Source organism: Eubalaena glacialis, chromosome 8, assembly GCF_028564815.1.
Source record: "Eubalaena glacialis isolate mEubGla1 chromosome 8, mEubGla1.1.hap2.+ XY, whole genome shotgun sequence".
Classification (NCBI taxonomy): Eukaryota; Metazoa; Chordata; class Mammalia; order Artiodactyla; family Balaenidae; genus Eubalaena; species Eubalaena glacialis.
The window spans coordinates 111,535,943-111,560,039 of record NC_083723.1 but is presented as its reverse complement, the minus strand read 5'-3'; the positions used below and the strand labels follow the sequence as shown (position 1 = coordinate 111,560,039).

Here is a 24,097-nt window from a genome sequence, read left to right as displayed (position 1 = left end):
GAAAAGAGATAGGAACTCCAGGATTTACCTAGCAAATTCATCCTTGAGATTTGTTCCCAGAAATGTATCATCATTAGGTATGTGAAGTTGTATTTCTGTCAGAAAGTAAAATTAACAGAATAACAATCAAGGTAGCTATTAAATACTTGGAGATTTTTCTTTTGATTTGAATCCTATCTCTATTTGCTAGTTCTAAATCACAGGCATATATATATATGCGTTTATTGAACATTACTGTCATATCCCCTTAACAGATATGGAAAACTGAACAGGGCAGGGTTAAATAACTTGCTTGAGGTGACACAAAATTAATAAAGGTTGGGTCCTGTATTCAAAACTAAGTATTCTGGTTCAGTCTGTGTTCTGAACCCCTATTCTATATGGCAAGCCTAGTAGTTTGGTTTATCATTTATCCATTTAGTGGGTCATAAATAATGGACTATACATATATATATAATAGTTCCAATAAGAATTTTTATTGGCTCTCTCTATGTCCACGTGTGCACGCCTGGGTCATCAGGGTTGAGGTACAATTCACTTGGTGGCTGTGCCCCAGGGTATTACAGCCAAACTCTAGGAAGGGTAGAACCGGTTTCACTAGAACGGTCCTGAAGCTTCAAAGCATTAAAAACAAACGAACAAAAAAATTTTAAAAACACAAATTGTACCGGTCAGTTAAGTTTGCTCTGCCCTATGGCATCAAACTGAATTCCTAGTCTCTGGACATCATTTGCTGGTCGGGGAGATGAGTAGAGTTTTTCCCTCCACAGAACATAACACGTAGTGTTGGCACACTGAATTCACATTGTTGTCATGAGTATGGAAGCGTTCCTTGAGGACAAGAATTAGTTTATGCCATCTCTTTTACTATAGCCTCTGTGCCTAGCAGAGTCTAACATGCCGTAGGAGCCTAAAGGATGCTTGACAGTACAGGAAGGAAGGGAAGGAGCAAGGAAGCGAGGGAAGGAGAAAGAAAAGGAGGGAAGGAGGGAAAGAAAAGAGAAGGCAAGGAATTCAAATCAAACATTCCTACTGAACACTACGAAGGTGAGCAACATGCCCTCCAAGGTTGTGGGGTTTTTTTTAAGTTTTTCCCGTTTATGGGGCGCAGAAACGTCCTGATCCCCTCTGGAATACCCTAAATCTTCCGCCACACGGTTTCTGCCCTTCCTGACCTCCGACCCCTTGTTTGGCCTCCCAGACCCGCCCACTCCTCCCCCAGCAATCTTCGCCAGCCGTCCCAGCCACTGCGCCTGCGCACGCGCGGCGCTCGGCCGCGGGCCTTCGGGGCGGGGTCCCGAGCCGGGCGTTCCGCCGAGGGGAAGAGGAAGAGGAAGTTGGGGGAGGGCCCTAGCTGGGAGTGAACCGGAAGTGCAAGCGCTCCAGCTTGTTTTCGGCCAGGCGGAACCTGCTCTGCTGGGCCCGGTGGCCGCAGAAAACTTTCTTACTCCCGCCCCAACGGTCGCCGCGGCCAACTGCCTCGCTCGCCTGCCAGCCCACCCCGCCTTCTCTTCGCTCCGGCTCCGCGCGGCCCTGTCTCCCGCTCGCCCGGCGGTATCCGCTTGCTGCTGCCACCGCCTCCTCGTTTTCTGCCCGGCTAGCCGGCCCGCCCCGCTGCAGTGATGTGCGACAAGGAGTTCATGTGGGCCCTGAAAAACGGAGACCTGGATGAGGTGAAAGACTATGTGGCCAAGGTACGTGGGGATGAGTGGAGTCGGCGAGAGCACGGAGGTGGGATGGAGGAGAGGCTGAGGAAGCTGCTGGGAGCTGGGCTGGCGGGGGCGGAGGTGGGGGAGACCTCCCGGTTGGAGGCGGCACCGAGAGAGCCGGGAGGCAAGGAGCGTCCAAACTGAAAGATGGGTCCACGCAACGCGGTCGCGTTCTGTGTCAGGTAACTGCCGTGGTGACACAGTCAGGCTCTTGCCTTCCCGACCTCTTGGGGGAGGGGAGAGTGGTGACCCGCTCTTTTAGAGTCACTTATGAGCCCTGATGACTTGAGTTCGGCCCTCTTCTACGCCAGAGTTACACTTAAATCTTTTTCTGGACGAGGTAATTCTCCATCTTGGACCTGTCCACTACTGAATGAAGTAACAAGTGATTAGGATCAGAGGAACGTTTTCTTTAACTTTGGGCCTGTTATGAATTTAAAGTATTCATTGACCGTGAAAAAGAGTACCGAAAATAGCAATAGTTAAAATTCTGAAACTTGGTATCACTTCACTGTGAAGTCTTAACTTTGGGTGTGGCCTTTTCCCTCTCCCCCGCTAAAACAAATAACTTCTTTGCTTCCAGTGGTAAGGTTGTCATTTAGCATCTGGGCGTCTTTAAGGTATCTGAGCAGTTTTCAAACAAGCGTGTGAACTTTGGTTACTCTGTCTTTCTCCTTGATTCCATCAGAAATGCTTACATGTGTGATAAATAGTAAGGCAGTTTAGTCACAGTACTCTGGAGGGTAAAATCATGATGAAGAAAGCTAATCTCAAACCTAAACCCAGGTGTGAATCCACGTTGTGATCAAGTGGTAAACTTAAAATTCCAAGCTGGCCTGCCTTTGGACCCTGAAATTGTGCATTGTGTAATTAGGAGAGAACTTACATGTGATTTTAATATGGTGATGATCTAAAAAGAAATCTTCCAAAACAAAAGTATGACTTTATTACCTAAGCATGGAGCACATCTTGCTTCTAAAAAGTATAGCTTTATGAAGCCAATCCAGATTTTAGTTCTTCAGAGGCTATGACCACTGGTATGTTGCTGGTTTTTGCTTCAGAGTTCTGTTAGAAACAAGTAACTAGAAGCAGAGTTTCTTAAAACTTACAGGATTGTGCAAGGCAAACTACTGATAGTTTTTACTCTGTTTAGTACCATTACAATTTAGACTTTTCGCATAGTCTGAAATCGGACTTTCTGGATGTTTCCCTTAAGATTAAAGGAAGGAAATTACTTGTAACACTTCAATCCATGGTATGGTTCCAGTGGTGGGACACTGAAGTACTCTGGAAGTGAGTGGGCTTTTGTTTTTCTGTTAATTGTGGAACCTGGGTTATTTGATATTCTTGAGATATGAAAAGTTCTTAAGTACTGAGCTTGCAGCTACAAAAATAACAGTTTATGTAGTGTCTTCCTGTTATATTATTTAGTATCATCCTGTGAGTCTTGTAAAGTAAGTCCTTTTATTAGTCCCATTTTACAGATAAGATTACTGAGATGCAGGGTACTTAAGAGAAAAAAAAAAAAATCCAAAGTTATAGAGAGAACAAACGAAGGCAGAACGAAACTGCTGACTCCCAAACTTAGACTCCTTAGCTGCTCCATGCAGTCTCTCACAATCTAAACTGTAATTGTGAAAATTTATGATATCAAGATTTCTAGCAGGACATTCCCAAGGTCCACATCCAGGCAGATTATGCATAGTTTTCAATCACACAAAAACATTTTTGTAAAAATATGTGCCAATACCAATGGATTAATTTATTTTCAGTTAGTTTTTAAATTAGGCCATTCTTTTCAGTTTGATTTTGATTTTTTCCCTATTACTACCATACTGCTTACTCTCATTAACAAAAAAGATGTGCATGAGAGGGAAGGAGAGACAGTCAAAGCAAAGTAGAAGAAAGTGTTAAGAACTAGTTTATCCAAAAAGGTTTGACTCTAAAGTAATTCTATGAACAGACCATTGAGCTTTTTCCTTTCTTAGTTTTTATTGGGTAACTTGAGTCTCTTCAAATATCTTTTGCTTTGTTAATGAAAAATAATAAAAAACAAAACAACCAAAAACTAGCACTCCATTTTTTTCTGACTGAGCTCCCTTATTTTGCCTTTTCACATTTCAAGCCCTCATAACATGGTTTCTTCTGCTCAGACTCTATCTTCCCTGCTTATTCACTGATTTACCTTTTTCATCCACCAATTTATGCACATATTATTATTCTCTAAGTTTATGTAATGTGCATTTATCTGAGTGTGTACAAAGAAAGTACGTAAAGAAACATTTGGACTTGTCTAGTTTTCCTTCTAAGGGGTGAGAATCTTTAAAATACTCTTCTGAGTACTCCTGTGAATATCTCTCACATTGCTAACATTTAAGAATGGACCTGTGGGTGAAGCATTTTAGTATTTCCCTTTTTTAAAATTAATATTTTAAAAAGCAATAATTGTATTTTTCTATCTGCTTCTGACTTCTCTACAGAAATCTGGAGTATGGATAGGCATAAATTGTTGGTTTGGGGTAACTTCTTGAATTCTGAAAAATAAGTTGAGTTCCAAAACCATTGAAAATTGTATGTTCCTAAATGGAAAAAGCAGCATATAAAGAAAAACTTAGATTACTCCATATTAAATATTCATCTGTGTCATTAAAACAATATCTGAAACAAATTGGTTTCTTGACTAACCAAAAGACCATATTTACTTAATTCATCCATTTTTCTTGGGCACCTTTCAGGCCGCCAGCACTTTGCTAAGCCTGGCATAATAGTGAAGAAGTTGGACACAATGCTCAGAAAACTCAAATGTCTATATTCAGCAGACCTATGTGGAAAAGCGTTCATGCTTTTAAAGTAGCATGCAAAGTAAAAGTAACATCTCACTTACGTAAGCAGTTTGTCCAATTGGAAAACAAGAGAAAGTCGCAAAGTAAGATATTCATGAGCAGTAATAGTAGATATTCACCCATTTTCAATCTGTATGATTCCTCTTGGTGCCGTATTTTTGCCTTCCATTTCTGCCTTTATGTGAATTTCTTCCATTGGAGTTAATTCGGCCCTCACTTGAGCTCTAGACTGCCTAATGGATAGCGCCATTCAGATAAATTCCAAATTGAGCTCACATTTTCTTCTCAGAAATTGTTTCTATTTCTCTTGTCCCCATTTTGACTAATGACATCATGACCCAATCATTTGCCCAAACTAGAAATTGGGGAATTTTCCCAAATTTCTGAGTGTTATCAAGACTCCCTTTCTTAGTCTCTCTCATCCATTCATTACTCTGCATTCTTATCATCACGACTTTAGATTAGTTGCTGCTGCTTAACCGACTGGACTGTATTTTCCTTGACTGTAGTTTCCCCCTCTCTCCTGGTCAACTTGAACATCTCAGCTGGAGGGATCTCTCTCTAATACGAATCTGAGCATCTTATCTTTTTCAGCCAACCTTCTTCACTGCCCTTATACTTTTGTGATTCCCCATTATTTATTTTAAAAAGGGCCTACTCCTCCTTGGTTTGGCGTACTAAATCATGAAAATCTGGCTTATGCTTGCCTTTTTAAACTCTCTCTACAGGCTCTCTGCTCCAGACCCTGCTAGGCTGTTTCTTGTGTATCTTCACATGTGCTCTTTCATCCTCCTTGACCAAGTCAGCTCACCTCAGTCCCTAACTCCCAACCTGGTGAGCTATTTTTCCTCTTAGCTTAAATATCAACTCTTCCAGAGAAGCATTTTGACTTCAAATGGAGTGTTGCTTCTTTTACTGTTTCACTTATCAAATTGCTGATTTTGTTTATGTGTCTGTCTTTAATTAAAGGCTGTGAGCCTCTGGAGGATAGATACTATATCCTTTTTCATCTTTGTATCTCCAGTATAGTGCCAAGGAATTTCACACATTAAAAGCATATGTTCCAAGTAAGAAATTCTTTTTATTCTTAACTTCACTATAGTTTCAACATCTTGCATTAGTTACATAATAATAATTACCATTGACAGGATGACTTATATTGCCAGGTACTGGAAAGCACTCTGTAAGATTTTTACGTAAATTTTCATTTGCCTTTTACCACAGCCTTTCAATATAGGTAATAGTATTCCCATTTTAAAGATGAGGAAATTGAAGCTTAGAGAAGTTAAGTAATTTAACAAGGTCACAAAATAAGTAGCACAACTGGGATTTAAACCCAGAGCTGTATGAATCTACAGCCCATATATTTTTCACCAGATCAGTCTGCCTTGAAATGGTTATCTGGCTTCTTAGCTCACAGTTGCTTAGTATGAACACATTAAGAAAATGAGAATAGGGCTTGCAAGAGGCAAGCACAAGTTATCTCTGTGAATAAGGACATAGTAAAAGGGCTACAGTTTTTAAAATTTTTAACTGTTTAATTGTAAAATTGTTACATTTGGAAATAATTAGCATGGAAACATCTCTATAAACTTTAAGTCTTGTCAGGTGCTGTCTTTCTCAAAGTGTCTGTAAAAGAACTGATTGATTGATTGATTGAAAGCTTGTGGAAATTTTTTGTATGTGTAGTCATGCGTAATCTTATAATTTGTATTAATAATTATGATCCTGTACAGTACAGGAAAAGTTAAATTGTGTCTGTTTGCCTTAAGAAGAAACAAAAGTTAACTGAAGTATTGAGACTTCTATTCAGAATGGTTTAAATTAAACAAACCGCACTTTTTTCAAAAGGTATGTTCTTAAAACTTTATATATTTGAGTATTGTGATGCCATGTACAGGTGTAATTTCATTTATTTATCACATCAACCCATGAACATAGTTAATATTGTTAACCCGATTTTAGAGATGAAGAAACAGAGGCAAAGATTAAATAACTTGCCCAAGGTCATAAAGCTCTTGAGTAATGAAGCTGAGATTTGAACTTGGTCTCTCTGACTTCAAAGCTCCTTGCTATTTATGTCAGCATACCATTGACTTTCATTTCTCAATAATGCTAGATAACTCAGGGAGTACTGTATTATTGAGTATTTAAGTATTAAAAATAATCACAGCAGGATGGTAATTATCCATTGAGACTACTTAGAGGTGAGCTTTGTGATTAGTTTTGAGGATCCAACTCTCTTAGAGGTGAATGCTTGTGAGTTATATTGATAAGTAGTACCTTAGACTCTCCAGTAGGTCTGATATATATACTCTGTTTACATGTGCTTCTGTTTCACTTGCTGTGAAATACTATACATCAGGCCTCTAACTTCCCTTTCTCTGTGGTTTCCTTTCCCTCTCCAGCCCCCAATCTAATTACACCTGCCTTTGACACTCTGGTACATTTGAAAAGCAACAATTGTTCACCTTGTGAGAGAAAATGCTCTCTTGAACCTGAGAGAAAAGTATCAACTCTAATATTTAGAAATTGCATGACTTATTGGGATCACTTTTCACTTTCCTAATAAAATAGGCAATTGAAAAGAGGTCCTGATTCACACGATCTTGCATGTATCAGTTTTATGCAGTTTCCTTTTTTGTTGTTTCTTTTGGTTTGTTTGCTTCTTTTTTAAATTATCAGTTTCTTTCTTATAAAAATTTGTCACTGTGTTATGCCCTTTCTGCAGCAGGGCTTGTGACCCAGTCAGAAAGCCAGTAGGTCAGCTTCTATAAAAAGGTGCCCTCAGTAGATACAGAAAGTTTAGTATAGATACTTTGCTATTAGTCTTTTTCTTTGAATTTAAAATAATGCAAGATCTTTTTAACATTGGAAGACAAGTTTTCGCTCAGATGTCCATATGTAGTGTTTTGCTTTGAGATTTTAAACATTATCAAACTAGGGCAAACAATTTAAAGTGTAATAAATTAAAGCTGATTTAAATTTTAAAATGATATATGCTAATTATTTAAGAGATAAAGCTGTATTGGTAGAATAAAGTGCAACAAAGTGTCCCATTGCCCATTATCCCTACCCAGGTGGTTTTTTTAATTTAAAATACAGATTTTATTAGGTATTTTTAAGACAGAAATGTATAAAAAAAGGCAAAAATTGGCCCACAATTCTACTCTGTAGATAATTCCTATTAACTTTAAAAAGTGACATTAACTCGGGAACAGATTAGAAAATGCAAGACCTGTGGCTCTCTGCCCCAGTCCCTGTGAACAAAGTTAGCCATTCTTAACAGGTTCACATAATCAATTCCAGAGAAACATTGGAAAACCCGCTTACTCATCCATTTCCCCACTTAAAAAAAATTCTATACACACTTCTGCACTTTGCTTTTTTTAATTCCTTAATAGTTTATTTTAGATTCTACATTGAAATTTATTCATCCCCCCCCCCCGCCTTTTTAAATGGTGCATACCTCCATTTTATGGATATACCATAATTTATTTAACTAATGCTCCATGATAAACATCTTTTTCCAGCATATGTTATCATGATTACCTTTGTACATATCCTTGACAGCTTCTCAGGCTATATCTGGATGACGCTTCTGATGAATTTTATGAACTTAGACACACATCAGTAGCACTTGAGACTGATCATTCCCTAACGACATTGCATTTTTGCCATTTGAATAGGTGATTTGCATTTCTTTAATGAGGGAATCAAACATCAGAACTTTATTAGCATTTGTATTCATTTCCTCAGATTTCTTGTTTATATCTTTTATTCATTTTTCTAGTAGGTAATTGGTCTGTTTTTTATTGATTTGTATGAGCCCTTTATAAATTAAGGAAGTTAGTTTTTTGGGTTTGTTTGTTTATTTATTTATGGCTGTGTTGGGTCTTCGTTGCTGCGTGTGGGCTTTCTCTAGTTAAGGGAAGCGGGGGCTACTCTTCATTGCGGTGTGCATGCTTCTCATTGCGGTGGGTTCTCTTGCTGTGGAGCACGGGCTCTAGGCGCGCGGGCTTCAGTAGTTGCGGCATGTAGGCTCAGTAGTTGTGGTTCGCGGGCTCTAGAGCGCAGGCTCAGTAGTTGTGGCGCACAGGCTTAGTTGCTCCGCAGCATGTGGGATCTTCCCGGACCAGAGCTCAAATCTGTGTCCACTGCATTGGCAGGCGGATTCTTAACCACTGCGCCACCGGGGAAGTCCAGGAAGTTAGTTTTTTTATCATATGTTTTGCAAATATTTTTTCCAGTTTGTCTCTTGGCTTCATTTTTTTGGTTGTTGTTTTACAACAGTCTTTACTTTTTATGTGATTAAATATATCCCTTTTTCCCCCTTTTGTGACTTGGATTTTGTGTCCTATTTAAAGAGACCTGTTTCTTCTCCTCTATCAGATTGTGAATAAATTTGGTCTATCTTCCAAAACTTCTGTTTTTCATTTTTTTGCATTTTAGGCATTTGATCCTTCTGTTACTTATTTTGAAGTAAGGCATGAAATAGGACTATAGTTTGTGTTTTTTTTTTTAACAGTTTCTACATTTATTGTAATTCCTCTTTACCTACTAATCTGAACTATTTATCATAAAGAAAATTCCAGTATGTGTTTGGATTTCTTGCTCTTTTTCTATCCATACTAAACTGTTTTAATGGTAGTTTCATAATATGTTTTAGTATGGGATAGAGCCACTTTCTCTCTTATATTCTCTTTAGAATTTTTGCAGGAGGGTTCCTATAAGGATTTTTCCTTTTTTCTATCATTTCAGGGAAACAATGAGCATTGTTGGAACCTACCTCACATTTAACCCATATGACTTCATAAACATTAAACTTTTTTTTTTTTCTGGCTCGCTGGCAGCATGTGAAGACATGCTTTAGATTTTAATTCTTTATGAAGTATCTTAAGATAGGAGGATATGGTACAGTACGGCAATATTCTCTGTCAAAGTATTTGAAACAGTAAAGTTGTGCTTAGGTCATCAAATCACAGCTGAATTGATAATTAAGAATTACTTTATGGTACTACATCAAAAGCCACCTTGTAATGAGAAATATGGCTGAAAGTAATTTTTTTGCAACTTGTTTTAGTCCAGAAACCATTATAAGGGTGTAGAGGACCTGTGATTAATGAAAGCAGTGAGAGAAGAAACAAAAACATAAGCTGACCCAAGAAAATGAAGAGAAAAGAGTCACATTACCTTAAAGTTCCACAGACCCGTACAATAATTAATATGTGTAAATGTAACCTTGAGCTTCAAGAAAAGTAAAAATTTGATCTACTTTTCTCTTATTTAAACAGAGACGTGTATGGTATATTTTGGAAAGATTTCTATTTGACCATATAAAGTAATGAATATTTTGATACTTGGGTCTAAATTCTTGGCCCTCTGAAAAATTTAGATACCAGAAAAAGGTAGATAATAAACATATTACCCATAGCATAATAAAAGCCATAGTAGCAAATTCCTTGTCCTTAGGGAATTTGGAATTTTGTTATTGGTTTAACTATGATTGAACATACTGGCTTTGCAATTAAATCCTCCACCTCTGGCTCTCTTACTAACTGGATCACTTTGAATGAGTTAGTTAACTGCTCAGAACTTGAGTTTCCTCAATGGGGGAAAATGGGGATAATGATACCTACTTAATATATGTAAACTGTGTACTGTTTTCCCTGCCATATGGTGAGTGCCAATAAATGTTAACCATTGTGATTAATAATAATAACCAGAAATTTGTTTAGAAGCAAAACTACTTAAAGATCATCTAGTCCACCTCCCTTATTTTGTAGATGAGGAAAAATTAGATGTTAAAGGGCTTGACCCAGATTATACTGCTAATTAGGATTAGGAGTTTAATTCACGTTTCCTGACCTGAACAGGTGCCTTTTTCACTACACTACAGTGTTTTCTAATGAAGTGCTTTATACTAGCTGTTACCTCTATTGGAGTATTCTTTTTTTGCCCCACCCCATTTGCTTGGTAAATTTCTGGTTATTTTAAAGTTTTTGTTCTGCATAGCATTCCGTGACTGTAGTTAATCCTTCGTTTGTGCCAACATGGTATCTAATATAGAGCTTTGTTATTATATTATGTTTTAGTGTAGAGTTTCTTAAACTTGAGAGTTATGGGCTCCTGACTTGACTGACAAGTCCCTGAACTTGAGTTTGAAAAACTGAGTGGCTTAAGAAACTCAAATCTTACTCTGTGAAATATGTCTTTAAGTTTTGAATGTTCAAAAAGAGTTTTCTCTTAATGACTGGTTAAAAAAACAAAGGTGAATGTATAGGAGTATATCACTTGTTATTATTTAAGTATTTGAATAGGTATTTGAGCACACAGAGACTCCCCCTCAAAATATTTCTGCAAATCTTGATTTAAGATACAGTGTTTGTAGGGCTTCCCTGGTGGCGCAGTGGTTGGGAGTCTGCCTGCCAGTGCAGGGGACAGGGGTTCGGGCCCTGGTCTGGGAAGATCCCACATGCCATGGAGCGACTAGGCCCGTGAGCCACAGTTACTGAGCCTGCGCCTCTGGAGCCTGTGCTCCGCAACAAGAGAGGCCGCGATAATGAGAGGCCTGCGCACCGCGATGAAGAGTGGCCCCCACTTGCCGCAACTGGGGAAAGCCCTCGCGCAGAAACGAAGACCCAACACAGCCATAAATAAATAAATAAATAAATAAATAAATATTTTAAAAAAGAAAAAAAAAATCTGCCGTTCCCACCTGAAGTTCCTTTAAAAAAAAAAAAAAAGATAGTGTTTGTGGGGGGGGGGTGTTTTCTTGGGGGTGGGGCTTCCCAGCCTTTGAAGCCCCTTCCTGTGTTTGAGGAGTTCCCTGCTATATAGTATGAATCTTGGTGAAGTGCAAGCCCTGGCTCCCACTACACAAAAGCAAAAAAGGACAAATAAATTGCTTTCTCGTGCCCAAACGTTAGGAAATTGGCCCATAACCCAAACATGGCTAATTGGATGCTTTTATCTGGAACCTGTGTGGGCACAGTAAAAGATGTAGTGGCAGCAATAAAGCATCCAGTTTCCAAAAGGAGAAGTAGTGATGTGCCCATCGTGACATCTCTTCTGTACCCAGGTGGTTCATGTCACAGATTTTGATTTTTATTTCTTGCCTTTAAGCCTTCTCGCTCAGTTCCTGCCCATTTACTGAGTGTGGTTCTTCAAACTTCCCAGCAATTCTGAGAGCTACTTTTAATACCTGTTTAATGCATTACATTTCTGTTGATCAATATGAATTGGTTTCTGTTGCTTGCAATTAAGAACCCCATATTAATTTTTACCTGCCTGTCCCCTGTTGAGCTATGAATTTTTTGGAAGGTATCTTTGTATTCCCAATCTTTATCACATTGTCTCTTATCCACCTATAGTTTAGTTAAATTGAGTTGAAGCCACATCTCTAGGAATTAACCCTTCCTTGCTTTGTTGTTTTCAAAGTTGTTTTACCACATACCTCTCTTTAAAACAGATGTTCTTAGTGTAAATGATATTCCTTCATTTCCTCACTTAAAAATAGCTCAGCTTTCAAACTTACTCTGTTCACTTTTTCCACACTACTGTAATAGTTGTGAAATACAGTAATAGTGATAGCAGTTGTATAAATATTACACAAACTTCCACTTGTAACCTCTCGTGGCCATCATCTTAGAATTTCAGTTAAGAATTTTTAAATTCTTAATTTCATTGCAGCAGTATTTACAGTAGCCAAGATATGGAAGCAACCTAAATGTCCATCAGTAGATGAATGGATAAAGATGTGGTATATGTATATACAGTGGAATATTACTCAGCCATAAAAGAGAATGAAATCTTGTCATTTGCTACATGGATGGGCATCAAGGATATTATAAGTGAAATAAGTCAGAGAAAGACAAATACTGTATGATTTTCATGTATATGTGGAATCTAAAAACCAAAATAAGTGAACAAACATAACAAAACAGAAATGGATGCATAGATGCAGAGAACAAACAGGTGGTTGCCAGAGGGGAGGAGAATGGGAGGGGTGAGTGAAATAGGACATTAAGAGTTATAAACTTCCAGTTACAAAATAAATGAGTCACAGGAATGAAATGTACAGTGTGGGGAATATAGTTAATAATATTGTAATAACTTTGTATGGTGACAGATGGTAACAATTATGGTGATCATTTTGAAATGTATAGAAATATCAAATCACTATGATGTGCACCTGGAACTAACATAGTGTTGTAGGTCATTTATACTTCAATTAAAAAAAAATAAGATTACATATATGAAAAGTGCTTTGAATAAAGACATGTGAAAATACTGTTACTCACTGAGGAAAATACTAAAATCTATAAATGTCTTCAATGTAAGTATTTCTGTTTTATTTACTATATATATTAATAATTGCCTTAAATTGTCATTTAATCCCAATATAACTTAAATTGTTAAAAAAAAAAAAAAAGAGGACTTCCCTGGGGATGCAGTAGTTAAGAATCCACCTGCCAATGCAGGGGACATGGGTTTGATCCCTGGTCTGGGAAGATCCCACATGCCGCAGAGCAGCTAAGCCTGTGTGCCACAGCTACTGAGCCTGCGCTCTAGAGCCTGCGAGCCACAACTACTGAGCCTGTGCTCTTGAGCCCGTGAGCCACTGCTACTGAGCCTGCGTGCCACAACTACTGACGCCCGCGCGCCTAGAGCCCATGCTCCGCAACAAGAGAAGCCACCGCAATGAGAAGCCCGCGCACCACAACGAAGAGGAGCCCCCGCTCGCCGCAACTAGAGAAAGCCCGCGCACAGCAATGAAGACCCAATGCAGCCAAAAATAAATAAATTAAAAAAAAAAAAAAAAACTTCAGCTTTCTCATCTGAAAATAGGGATTACAATAGTACCCAATTCACATGTTTTAGCCATAAATTTTATGCAAAAATTTTACCCAATTTTTAAAAGAGATAGTTAATGTAAAATTTAACAAAGCAGTGCCTAAGATATTGTAACTGTTTAGTAAATATTTGCTATTTGTGTTGTTTTATTTAGACCCTTTCCTAAGAGGAGGCTTAGAGACATCAAGGCTCTCTTACAGCTTGGACTTTGTAAGCCATACAGTCTCTATCACATCTAACAACATCTCTGCTGTTGTTAAAAGCAGCCATAGATAATATGTGAACAAATGAGCATGTCTGTGTTCCAGTAAAACTTGATTTACAAAAATAGGCAGCAGACGAGGTTTGGCCCCACTGGTCATAGTTTGCTCACTCCTGCATAACATTGAAGTTACAAAAACCAGGTTGTCCGATAAACTAAATTTCATTTCTTTCCCCTTGAGTTTTTGAAATCTAAAATAATTAAAATATATGATCAAATATAAAACTTATTTTGGGGGCTTCCCTGGTGGCGCAGTGGTTGGGAATCTGCCTGCCAATGCAGGGGACACAGGTTCGAGCCCTGGTCTGGGAAGATCCCACATGCCGCGGAGCAACTAAGCCCGTGAGCCACAACTACTGAGCCTGCGCGTCTGGAGCCTGTGCTCCGCAACGGGAGAGGCTGCGACAGTGAGAGGCCCACGCACCGCGATGAAGAGTGGCCCCCCCTCGCCGCAACTGGAGAAAGCCCTCGCACAGAAACGAAGACCCAACACAGCCAAAAACAAATAAATAAATTTATTTAAAAAAAAACTTATTTTGAGGATCAGCCTTTCCAAAAATATGATCTTTATGGTTTAAAGGTATTGAACTGTAAGGAAAAGCAAGGCATGGAAAGCCATGTACAGATAGGGGGAAGAGAGAAGAGAGGCTGAACGAAATTCTTTAAAAGTATAGTGTTTCTACAGTAAATTTGAACCTTTAGGCAAGAGGCCTAAAATTATTCTGAAAATTAAGAATCATTACTTTTAAACATGCAAAGAGAAACTAATTTAGATCTTTAAACTGTGAAAGGGAATTTTACAAAATCTTCTCAGCTATCAAAGGTCATCCATCACCAAAAACGTGCCAGAATTCTTCTCTTTCCGGCCCTAGTGCCAGTCGCGTGACCTGGCTTGATTTCCAACTCTAGGAGTGAAAGAGAAGGCTAGTTAGCACAGTTCTCACTGGTTCATTCACAGTTCATTCATCAAATATCATTTGAGACCTACAGTGCTGGCCAGTGTATTCAATAAGTCTTCTGAGGATGAGTTTTCTTTGGTAGGTTCAGATAAAAGGGTGTACAGGACAAACAACAAATAAGATAGATAGTTGTATGGGTTCTCAATAAATTATTTCCCTATTTAATTCGTGACATAACTTGGAAAGCAACTATACAAACGTGTTAAGAAAACATACAACTGTATAAAAAGAATAGACTGCTGTAAGAGCCAAGAAGTCATATTTGGTTGCAATATAGAGGAGAGTGAACGCTATAGAACATCACATTCAAAATGGAAGATAATGAGAACAGAATGCTTTCTCTGAGTACTCTATGCCAGGTATGGTCCCACGTAATAAATATACATACAGATATGTATGAAATTTAATCCTCACATCTACCCAGGTAGGCCTTATCTCCGTTTTATAGTTAGGGAAATGGAAATTAAGTAACTTGCCTGCAATCCTACAACTAATGAGTGGAAGGATTGGATTTGATCTGACTCGTTCTAGAAGAGTATTCTTTCCGCATCATTTGCAATGAAATGTTTCAGAACTACATGTGAAATACTAGATGGAAAAAAAATGAAGATTAAGTATTACAGTAGGTAAAACACTGAGATCAAACCAGCAGAAGATAGGGAAGAACATACAAGTTTGAACGGATAAATAGAAATACAGGTTTTCAGAAAAAAGACCCCAGATTGGAAATAGATCGTCCCTACACTTCTATTCAAAATTAATAAACCCAAATGAAGAGCAAGATACATGCTGGCTAAAATGATTAACTATGAAATTTTTTTTTTTTAGTCTATAAGCTTCTGGGCAAAATAACAATTTCCAAGGGGTTAAAAAAAAATCATCTTACCTTTAGATTATTTTCTATGATGGTACTGGAAAACAGTGAAATAAGTAGTTATGTCAGGAATAAAAGATATGAAGAAATATATTTAAGTTGTCATTCATGTATGATGGTGACAAAAAAACAATCTTAAGAAAATATATAACCCCCTTCCCACTCAGCAGATTTCTACAGAGATCATGCCTGAAATTTTAGGGACTGAATTTTTCTTTCTCTTCCCTTCTCTCTTGCCCCCTCCTTTCCTCCCTTTCTCCCTCTCTCTCCTTATCATGGGATTATTTACAGACACAGTCTTTAAGAATATAAACCATTGGGACAGAATACAAGGGATTTCCCAGGCTACATAATATTTTTAGGAATTTATTCTAATTATGGAGCCATGAATTAGTTTCTTGAAATTGAAGCTACTTTTTGATCATACTAATCTTTTTTCCACATTGAGATACTGCTATAATGTTTTGGATGGATTTTCTTAATTTTGGTAGTTTTCATATAGAAATATGTATTTTGTTAAAATTGTAATTTTATACCACCAGTAAAAATTTTAATACTTCACTATTTTCAATTAGAAAATGTCTAATTGCTTTTAAACCTTTCAAAGAAGAAAAGTGTGCTTTTAATAAGTAAATCAACTATATAAAACTAATTTAAATGCCTGAAGTAGTCATTTTGAAAGAAAAAAAACAACTTGAAAGTTCCATATAGATGTATATATGGTAACATACCATAAGATTTGGGACCTTAATTATTGCAGGATTCCACTTTAAACGGTTTTTTTGTTAGTAAGAAAGATAGATGCTTAACACTTTAATGGATTAAAAATACTTATAAAGACTTACACATTTGTACTTAACATGTTTTCTTGTGCACATTTTATTTCTTTGCTTTCTGTTAGTTCTGTGTGATGCTGCTAATAAGTAAATTAATGAAAATGAACCTATAATTTGAATACATACTTTCAGAACCTTGAATAGTCCTAGGTTAAGAGTCCCAGAGACAGAGATACATAATTATTTGTAAAATGGTGTTAAAAACACAGGACTTCATTTTATTTTGTAGTTCTCATCCTTAAACAAGGTATATGTGTTGTGTTTGTTTTTTACTGCAAACATTTTTTTTTTTTTTGGCCAGATTCTCAGCCATCACAACCATTGAAGTGTGTCAGAATTACTATCACTCACAGTAATTTTGTCAGTGAAAATAACCCTCATTTGGGAACATATCTGAGGTGACTGATCTGTTGGATATTAGAAGGTGATCATTTTGGTCAGGATCAGCCTAGTATGGATTTTTCACTAGTAATAAGAAACTATTGTTTAAAACATTTTAAAGTGTTTTATGAAGCTGTATCTTCATATATTACATTTATTAAACAGATGCTCATTAAATGATTATTTGTTATGGGTATCATTGTTCGTTACTTTGAAATGAGTTCATATTTATAACATTGAGAGTTCGATGCGTTTGGTGTGACAGAACTTTACTGTTTACTTTGTAGAAACTATGTAGACTAAGAGCAAGCTGATTTTATTTTACACTCTTCTCAGACTTTCTACCTTTCTGTTGTGCCATCTATCTTTTTTCTGTATTGTAAAGTTTCATATAATATTATATGCAACTCTGGTACTGGTATTTATAACTCTGGTACTGGTTTTACCCACTAATGTCACCAATGCAGTAATATATGATTTTTCTTGGCAAAGTAATATCCTAAGGTAAGGACGTTTAACCTTGAGTGGCAGCGGGGGGAGGAGGACAGAGGGAGGGTCGTAGGAAAGGAAGGTCCATAGCATTCATCCAGTTCCCAAGAGGATCTGTCATCATAAAAATACTAAACACCCCAGTCTTACAGTCTTCTGAATTCTAAGCAGGGACAGGTAATACTTAGCTGTAACTGAATTATTGGGGACATTGACTCAACTGTATAGAATTTGTTAAATTTAATAGTTTTGCTGCATTCTACAATCAGTCAGGTGTCCAGTATTAATTTACATGCTGCACTACAAAATGGTCACATGTATGCTAATTTAATCTACTCTTTGTTAAGTAGCTTTTGAGGACACTGGTTTCTTGTGACAGTAGAGTATGTACTTATGCCTTAGAGCTCAGTTGCAGCAACGTGTTCATATCTTAGAGATCAAAGGAAGAGAATTGTTCGTTTCTTTTCACCTGAAGAAAAGCCTTAAAAAGTAGGAAAAGCCTAAAATAGTAGTTCTCTGCAGGAGCCAGATAACCATTTCATTTAGAAATATTTTAAAGAACACTATCCCATCTGAATGTTTATTATTCAAATGAACCTCATCCTGTGTAGTAGAGGCCTATAAGAAGTACTGGATCTATAGTAACTATCGCCACCAAACTACACTTTTGAGATGCATTTTAAAAATGTTGCTATTAAGGATAGGAAATCTGAAACTATTAAAAATATGTTTTTATTCCATATTAAAGCCATGTAGGAGAGTGGGGAAGGCAACGATTGAGAAAAACTAGGGGAAATCTAGTGAAAGGAAGAGTTAGACATCTAAAAAAATAGGAATACTAAGTAAACTAGACTCTTCCTGATTTACTCTGTATTTGGATTGTGGGTGTTAGAGATAGAACACTTCCTATCATAAAGCCCCTTGAAATTTCTTTACTGGTGTACCTAACCTATTACCCTTTGTTTGCCTTAAACTTCTAGTAGCTGCGCTTGCAATGAAGTAGTAACAGCAGCCTACCAGAAGAAAATTTACTCTCTGGACCATATAAGTAATTAGACTAGTAATATCCCTAGAACACGGATAAAGCAAACCAGAGACCTAATTTTTTTTTCTTTTTTATTGAAGTATAGTTGATTTACAATGTTGTTTTAGCTTCAGGTGTACAGCAAAGTGATTCTTTTTTTTATATATATATATAAATTTTTTTTCAATTCTTTTCCATTATAGGTTATTATAAGATATTGAATATAGTTCCTTGTGCTATACAGTAAATCCTTGTTGTTTATTTTATATATGGTAGTGTGAATATGTTAATCCCATACTCCTAATTTATCCCTAACCCCCCTTCCCCTTTGGTAACCGTAAGTTTGTTTTCTATGACTAGAGACCTAATTTTTGCACTGTGCTATGAAATAACAATAATCACAATATCCCAATGGCCACTGTTTAATGTGAGGTTGTTTACTGAGTGCTTGGTCTACATTTTTTTGTTTAATTGTCAGAGAATTTTGTTTTAAAAAAGACCATAAAAGACTGTTTTTGCAGATGAGGTAAATGAGACTTGAAGAAATTCAAGTAACTTGCCCAGGGTAACCAAGCTAGTAAAATGGCAGAGCCAGAATTTATTTCTGGATCTGTTAGATTCCAGAAAGCACTCTTGTTCCATTACAGGAACATGAGTATTATTATTATTTTTAATTAAGGAGGGAGAGGAGGAATGGAGTTTGAATTTTTGTTTGACTTAGCACAAACTGTTGTCAAAAGAGAAACTTTTAGAACCACAGTGACCATAGTCCAGCTCATGCTGAGCAGGTTACAGGCCATACTTGACCTGATGAACTTTGCCTTTTTTGTTCACTTCTGTATTTCTACCACTTAGAATAATGTATAGCTCATAGTGGGAGCTCATAAATATTTGTTGAATGAATGAATGAATGACTAAATAAATGACTAGTGAATGAAAAACCCTTTAAAGCTTCAGGGTCTTATGAAAGATCTAGAGCTGTGTATACCAGGGTAAGAGGAGTTTATGTAGAAAGAGCTTGCCGCTATTCTCTATCCAGAAGGCAAAATCAAGATCAGATTAAGGAGTATCAGGTCAAGGTGAAAGTCATTGGTAAAATTTAGAGTCTAAATGACAGGAAAAGAAGAGCATCCAGAGTCTGAATAGGAAAGAGGGCATTAGCAGAGTCCGAGTGAACCAATTCACCTCCTTCTTGACATTAGCAAACTGGCAGATAGGGTGTCTGAATAGGGAGGGGCGGGGGGAGTAACATCCTTACAGGATTTAACTCTTGTCACCCAGTGCATTAGGGGGGTTCTGTGTTCTCTGATACTTTTAACTACTTCTAAGGTGTAAGTAAGACAAAGGACGAGGAGATCAAATAAAAAAGATGCCAGGCCGCTTTGACTTAATCATGTAAAAAAGTGGTTCAGCATTTCAAGCTTCATAATTAAATAATAATTTAAGTCCTTGTAAGACTTCCTTACCTTTGGCACAGAATGTTGCTCATTTTTTTCCCCTAATTTGTTATTCAAGAGGAAACAGTCGGGCTTCCCTGGTGGCGCAGTGGTTAAGAATCCGCCTGCCAATGCAGGGGACACAGGTTCGAGCCCTGGTCTGGGAAGATCCCACATGCCGCGGAGCAACTAAGCCCGTGAGCCACAGATACTGTGCCTGCGCATCTGGAGCCTGTGCTCTGCAACGGGAGAGGCCCGTGCACCGTGATGAAGAGTGGCCCCCGCTTGCCGCAACTGGAGAAAGCCCTCGCACAGAAACGAAGACCCAACACAGCCATAAATAAATAAATAAATAAATTTATTTTAAAAAAAAAAAAAAGAGGAAACAGTCAAATTGCTACACAAGACCACCAAAGCCAGGTATTAGTTTGCCAGTTTTGTTTAAAATGAAAGATGAATTCAGCAAGTACTTTGACTCCTAGACTGATTCAAAATATTAAGACTTTTTTTTTTTTTAATTAGCTTGGAGATTTTCTGCAGTTAGTGCTGTAATTGCTGTATATTGTTCTTAATTCTTTTCTTGCTTCTGTTCTGAATGTTCATTTTTATAAGGATATATATATTTTGAACAGTGTCAGGTTTGGGAACAATTATTCTAAAGGAAATATTGATGGATATATAATATATGTATGCGTATATATATATTTATAAATATATATAAATATTGGGGGGTTTCTCAAGCATTAAGAACTCGAATGAACTCTTATTAACACTGATTTTTACAAAACTAGAAGGATAGATCTTTTTTTTTTTAATTAATTTATTTAATTTGTTTATTTTTGGCTGCACTGTGTCTTCGTGGCTGTGCGTGGGCTTTTTCTAGTTGCGGGAGCGGGGACTACTCTTGGTTGCAGTGCGTGGGCTTCTCATTGTGATGGCTTCTCTCGTTGCGGAGCACGGGCTTTAGGCGTGCGGGCTTCAGTAGTTGTGGCACGTGGACTCAATAGTTGTGGCTCGCAGGCTCTAGAGCACAGGCTCAGTAGTTGTGGCACACGGGCTTAGTTGCTCCACGGCATGTGGGATCTTCCCGGACGAGGGCTCGAACCTATGTCCCCTGCATTGACAGGCGGATTCTTAACCACTGCGCCACCAGGGAAGCCCAGAAGGATAGATCTTTGAAGTCAGATGTTCTGAGGTTAATTTTCTTAGGAAGCAAGATGGATTGAATGGTGTTTCTATACAGACTTTTTTATGGACTTTTAAATTTGTAAAGATTGTCATTACCTTTCAGCTAATATGAAAAGTTATCACAATTAGTGTACTTAAAATTCTTGTTGTTGTTTCAAGACTTAAGCAGAATTATAAATGTTTTCAAAATCTAATGTGAAGGAAAAGAATTGTGGCAGACTTTAAAAATCCATACTTTTAATTTAACTAACCATCTCACAAAAGCTCACTTGGTTTTTCACAGTTTTGGTTCTGTCTATAAGTAATATTCTTTAATATAATTAACATTTTCATCTTATTTTCAAAATAGTCTGTAATTCTAGTATGGAGTTCCTCTTTACTCCATCAGTAATTTAGGACATTAAGTGTTGGTTTGGTAGTGTGTGTGTGTTTGTGTGTTGTTTTGTGTGTTATTTTTGTTGTTTGTTCCCTTGGTTTTTTTGTTCTGTTTTGTGTTTGTGCTAAAGCTTTTGGTACTAATTTTTAGTTTTATTGCATTGGGATTAGAGAATGGGTTCTATAAGCTCCTAAACTTGGAAATGTATTGAGGTTTTCTTCGGTCTATTATAAATGAGTTTTGTTAATATTCAGTGGAAATAGAATTGTAGTTTCCATAGAGTCGAGAGTTTGATATATATTAATTCAATCTCATTAATTATTAATCAAGCCCGGCTATATTCTTACCTGCCAAAGACTGAGATTATTATGATAGTCCCTCACTCCAGTGCTGTTTTTTTAATGTATACTTCATTTTGTTGATTCTTTCTTCCTCTTTCCTCAGCAATGGTTATAGGAGATTGATAGACTTTTTTTTTGAAGTACAGTTGCTGTACAATGTTATATAAGTTACAGATGTACAATATAGTGAGTCACAATTTTAAAGGTTATACTCTATTTATAGTTATTATAAAATATTGGCTATATTCCCCATGTTGTACAGTTATCCTTGTAGCTTATTTTATACATAATAGTTTGTACCTCTTAATTCCCTACCCCTGTATTGCCCCTCCCCCCTTCCCTCTTCCCACTGGTAACCATTAGTTTGTTCTCTATGTCTGTGAGTGTGCTTCTCTTTTGTTATATTCACTAGTTTGTTGTATTTTTTAGATTCCACATATAAGTGATATCATAGAGTATTTGTCTTTTTCTGTCTGGCTTATTTTACTTAGCATAATGCCCTGCAAGTCTATCCATGATGCTGCAGATGGCAAAATTTCAGTCTTTTTTATGGCTGTGTAGTATTCTATTTTGTGTGTGTGTGTGTGTGTGTGTGTGTGTATACACATATACATACATGCCACATCTTCTTTATCCATTCATCTGTCAGTGGACATTTAGGTGGTTTACATGTCTTGGCTATTGTAAATAGTGCTGCTATGAACATTGGGGTACATGTGTCTTTTCAAATTAGTGTACTTGGTTTTTTTTGGATATATACCCAGGAGTGGAATTGCTGGGTCATATGGTAGTTCTGTTTTTATTGAGAAACCTCCATACTGTTTTCCATGGTGGCTACACCAATTTACATTCCCACCAACAGTGTACGAGGGTTCCCTTTTTTCCACATCCTCACCAACATTTGTTATTTACATTCTTTTTGATGATAGCCATTCTGACAGGTGTGAGGTGCTATCCCGTAGTGGTTTTGATTTGCATTTCCCTGATGATTAGTGATGTTTAGCATCTTTTCATGTGCCTGTTGGCCATCTGCATTTCCTCTTTGGAAAAATGTCTATTCGGTTCTTCTGCCCCTTTTTTAATTGGGTTGGGGTTTTTCTTTGTTGTTTTTTTTTTTTTAATGTTGAGTTGTGTACAACACTATTTTTGTCAGTCGTTTTCTTGATATTCTTCAGATAAAAATTCGTCACTAACGTCTACATTTTTAAAAATGTAAAATGAACATCTTTTTCCCATTTACTTTTCTTTGCCTTTAATTCTGCTCTGTCATATATTAATACTACTCTTCTTAATTTTTTAGATATATGTGCCTGATATATTTTTGCCCATTCTTTTATATTTTTCACGTTTTCTCATATTACTTTGTTTCTTAGGTGTGTTGCTCAATAACAGCTTCTAGTTGGATTTTTTGTTTGCTTTTCTTTTTGTTGTCATTTAACAAAATCCAAGATTCATTCTTTATCTTTGATAGATAAACCTATTCACATTTATTGATATAACTGATCAGTTTAAATTTTCTGCTTTTTAGACTTTGAATTCACTTTGTTTAAACTTGCTTTCATTTTGCCTTTTTTAGCTGTCAGAATTTATTTTCTTCTTTTTCTTCCAAAAAGTTACTAGAACTTAAATTTCATCGGAAACAAAAAAATGTTTAGGTCTAGATTTTGCTAAGCAGTAGCCTTTGATTTTAGTTTTTCAAAACAAAAATATCTATCTTGCTTTAATCTATTATAAAAGTAATGCATGCTCATTTTTAAAAAATGTAATACTACTAAAATAAGAAAGTATGAATATCCTCATAATCCTCTTCTCTAAAGGTAACTACTAATAAATTTGTTGTACATATTCTCTGAAATTTTATGATTATGTATAAGCATATTTTTCTAAGTTTTGAAATAAATAGGATCATACTTGCTTTACTGACTCAATAGCATGGTCATCTTGCATTTCAACAATACAGAACTTGTGTGAGTTACCTTCTCTGTGCCTTAGTTTCCTTGTACAAGAACAGTAGTACTAGCTTCCTAAGGCTTTTGTGATAATTAAGTGAATTAATACCTGAAAAGTACTTGTAACAGTGCCTGCCACATGGTAAGCATTCAAGGAGTATAAGCCACTCTTCATTTTCATTTTGAATGATTCCGCATAGTATTTCATGGAGGTTATGCCATCATTTATTTAAAAGCCTCCCATGTACAGCATTTAGTTGTCAGTATGTCACTTAATAAGACCTTGTGTCTGACAATCTAGTAGGCTTTTTATTTCCTCACCTACTTTCTACTTTATATAAATGTGTGATTGTTTATACTTGTTAAATTGTATATCTGCTCTCTCAAGACTTATTTTTTAATCATATATGCTTAAGTAAAGGCTCACTTAATTTTACTTTTCATTATTAATTCTTTTATGCCAGAACTCCCCATTCTTGTGTTCTAATTTTGAATTCCTCTCTTTTGTTTCACTGGAGCAACAGTTCTCAGAGTATTGTAGATCTCCAGGGGCCCCAGAGACCTTTTCAAGAGA

At 36.8% G+C, this 24,097-nt stretch overlaps 1 protein-coding gene across 1 annotated transcript in view; it reads left to right on the top strand.

Moving 5' to 3' along the window:
* The first annotated feature begins 1,344 nt into the window (after positions 1–1,344).
* The window catches only part of MTPN (myotrophin), a 61,878-nt gene continuing 39,125 nt past the window's right edge, over positions 1,345–24,097 (top strand). The window contains exon 1 of the mRNA XM_061198771.1: positions 1,345–1,694. Coding sequence (XP_061054754.1) covers positions 1,623–1,694 — 72 coding nt within the window. The 5' untranslated portion in view covers positions 1,345–1,622. The remainder of the gene's footprint in view (positions 1,695–24,097) is intronic.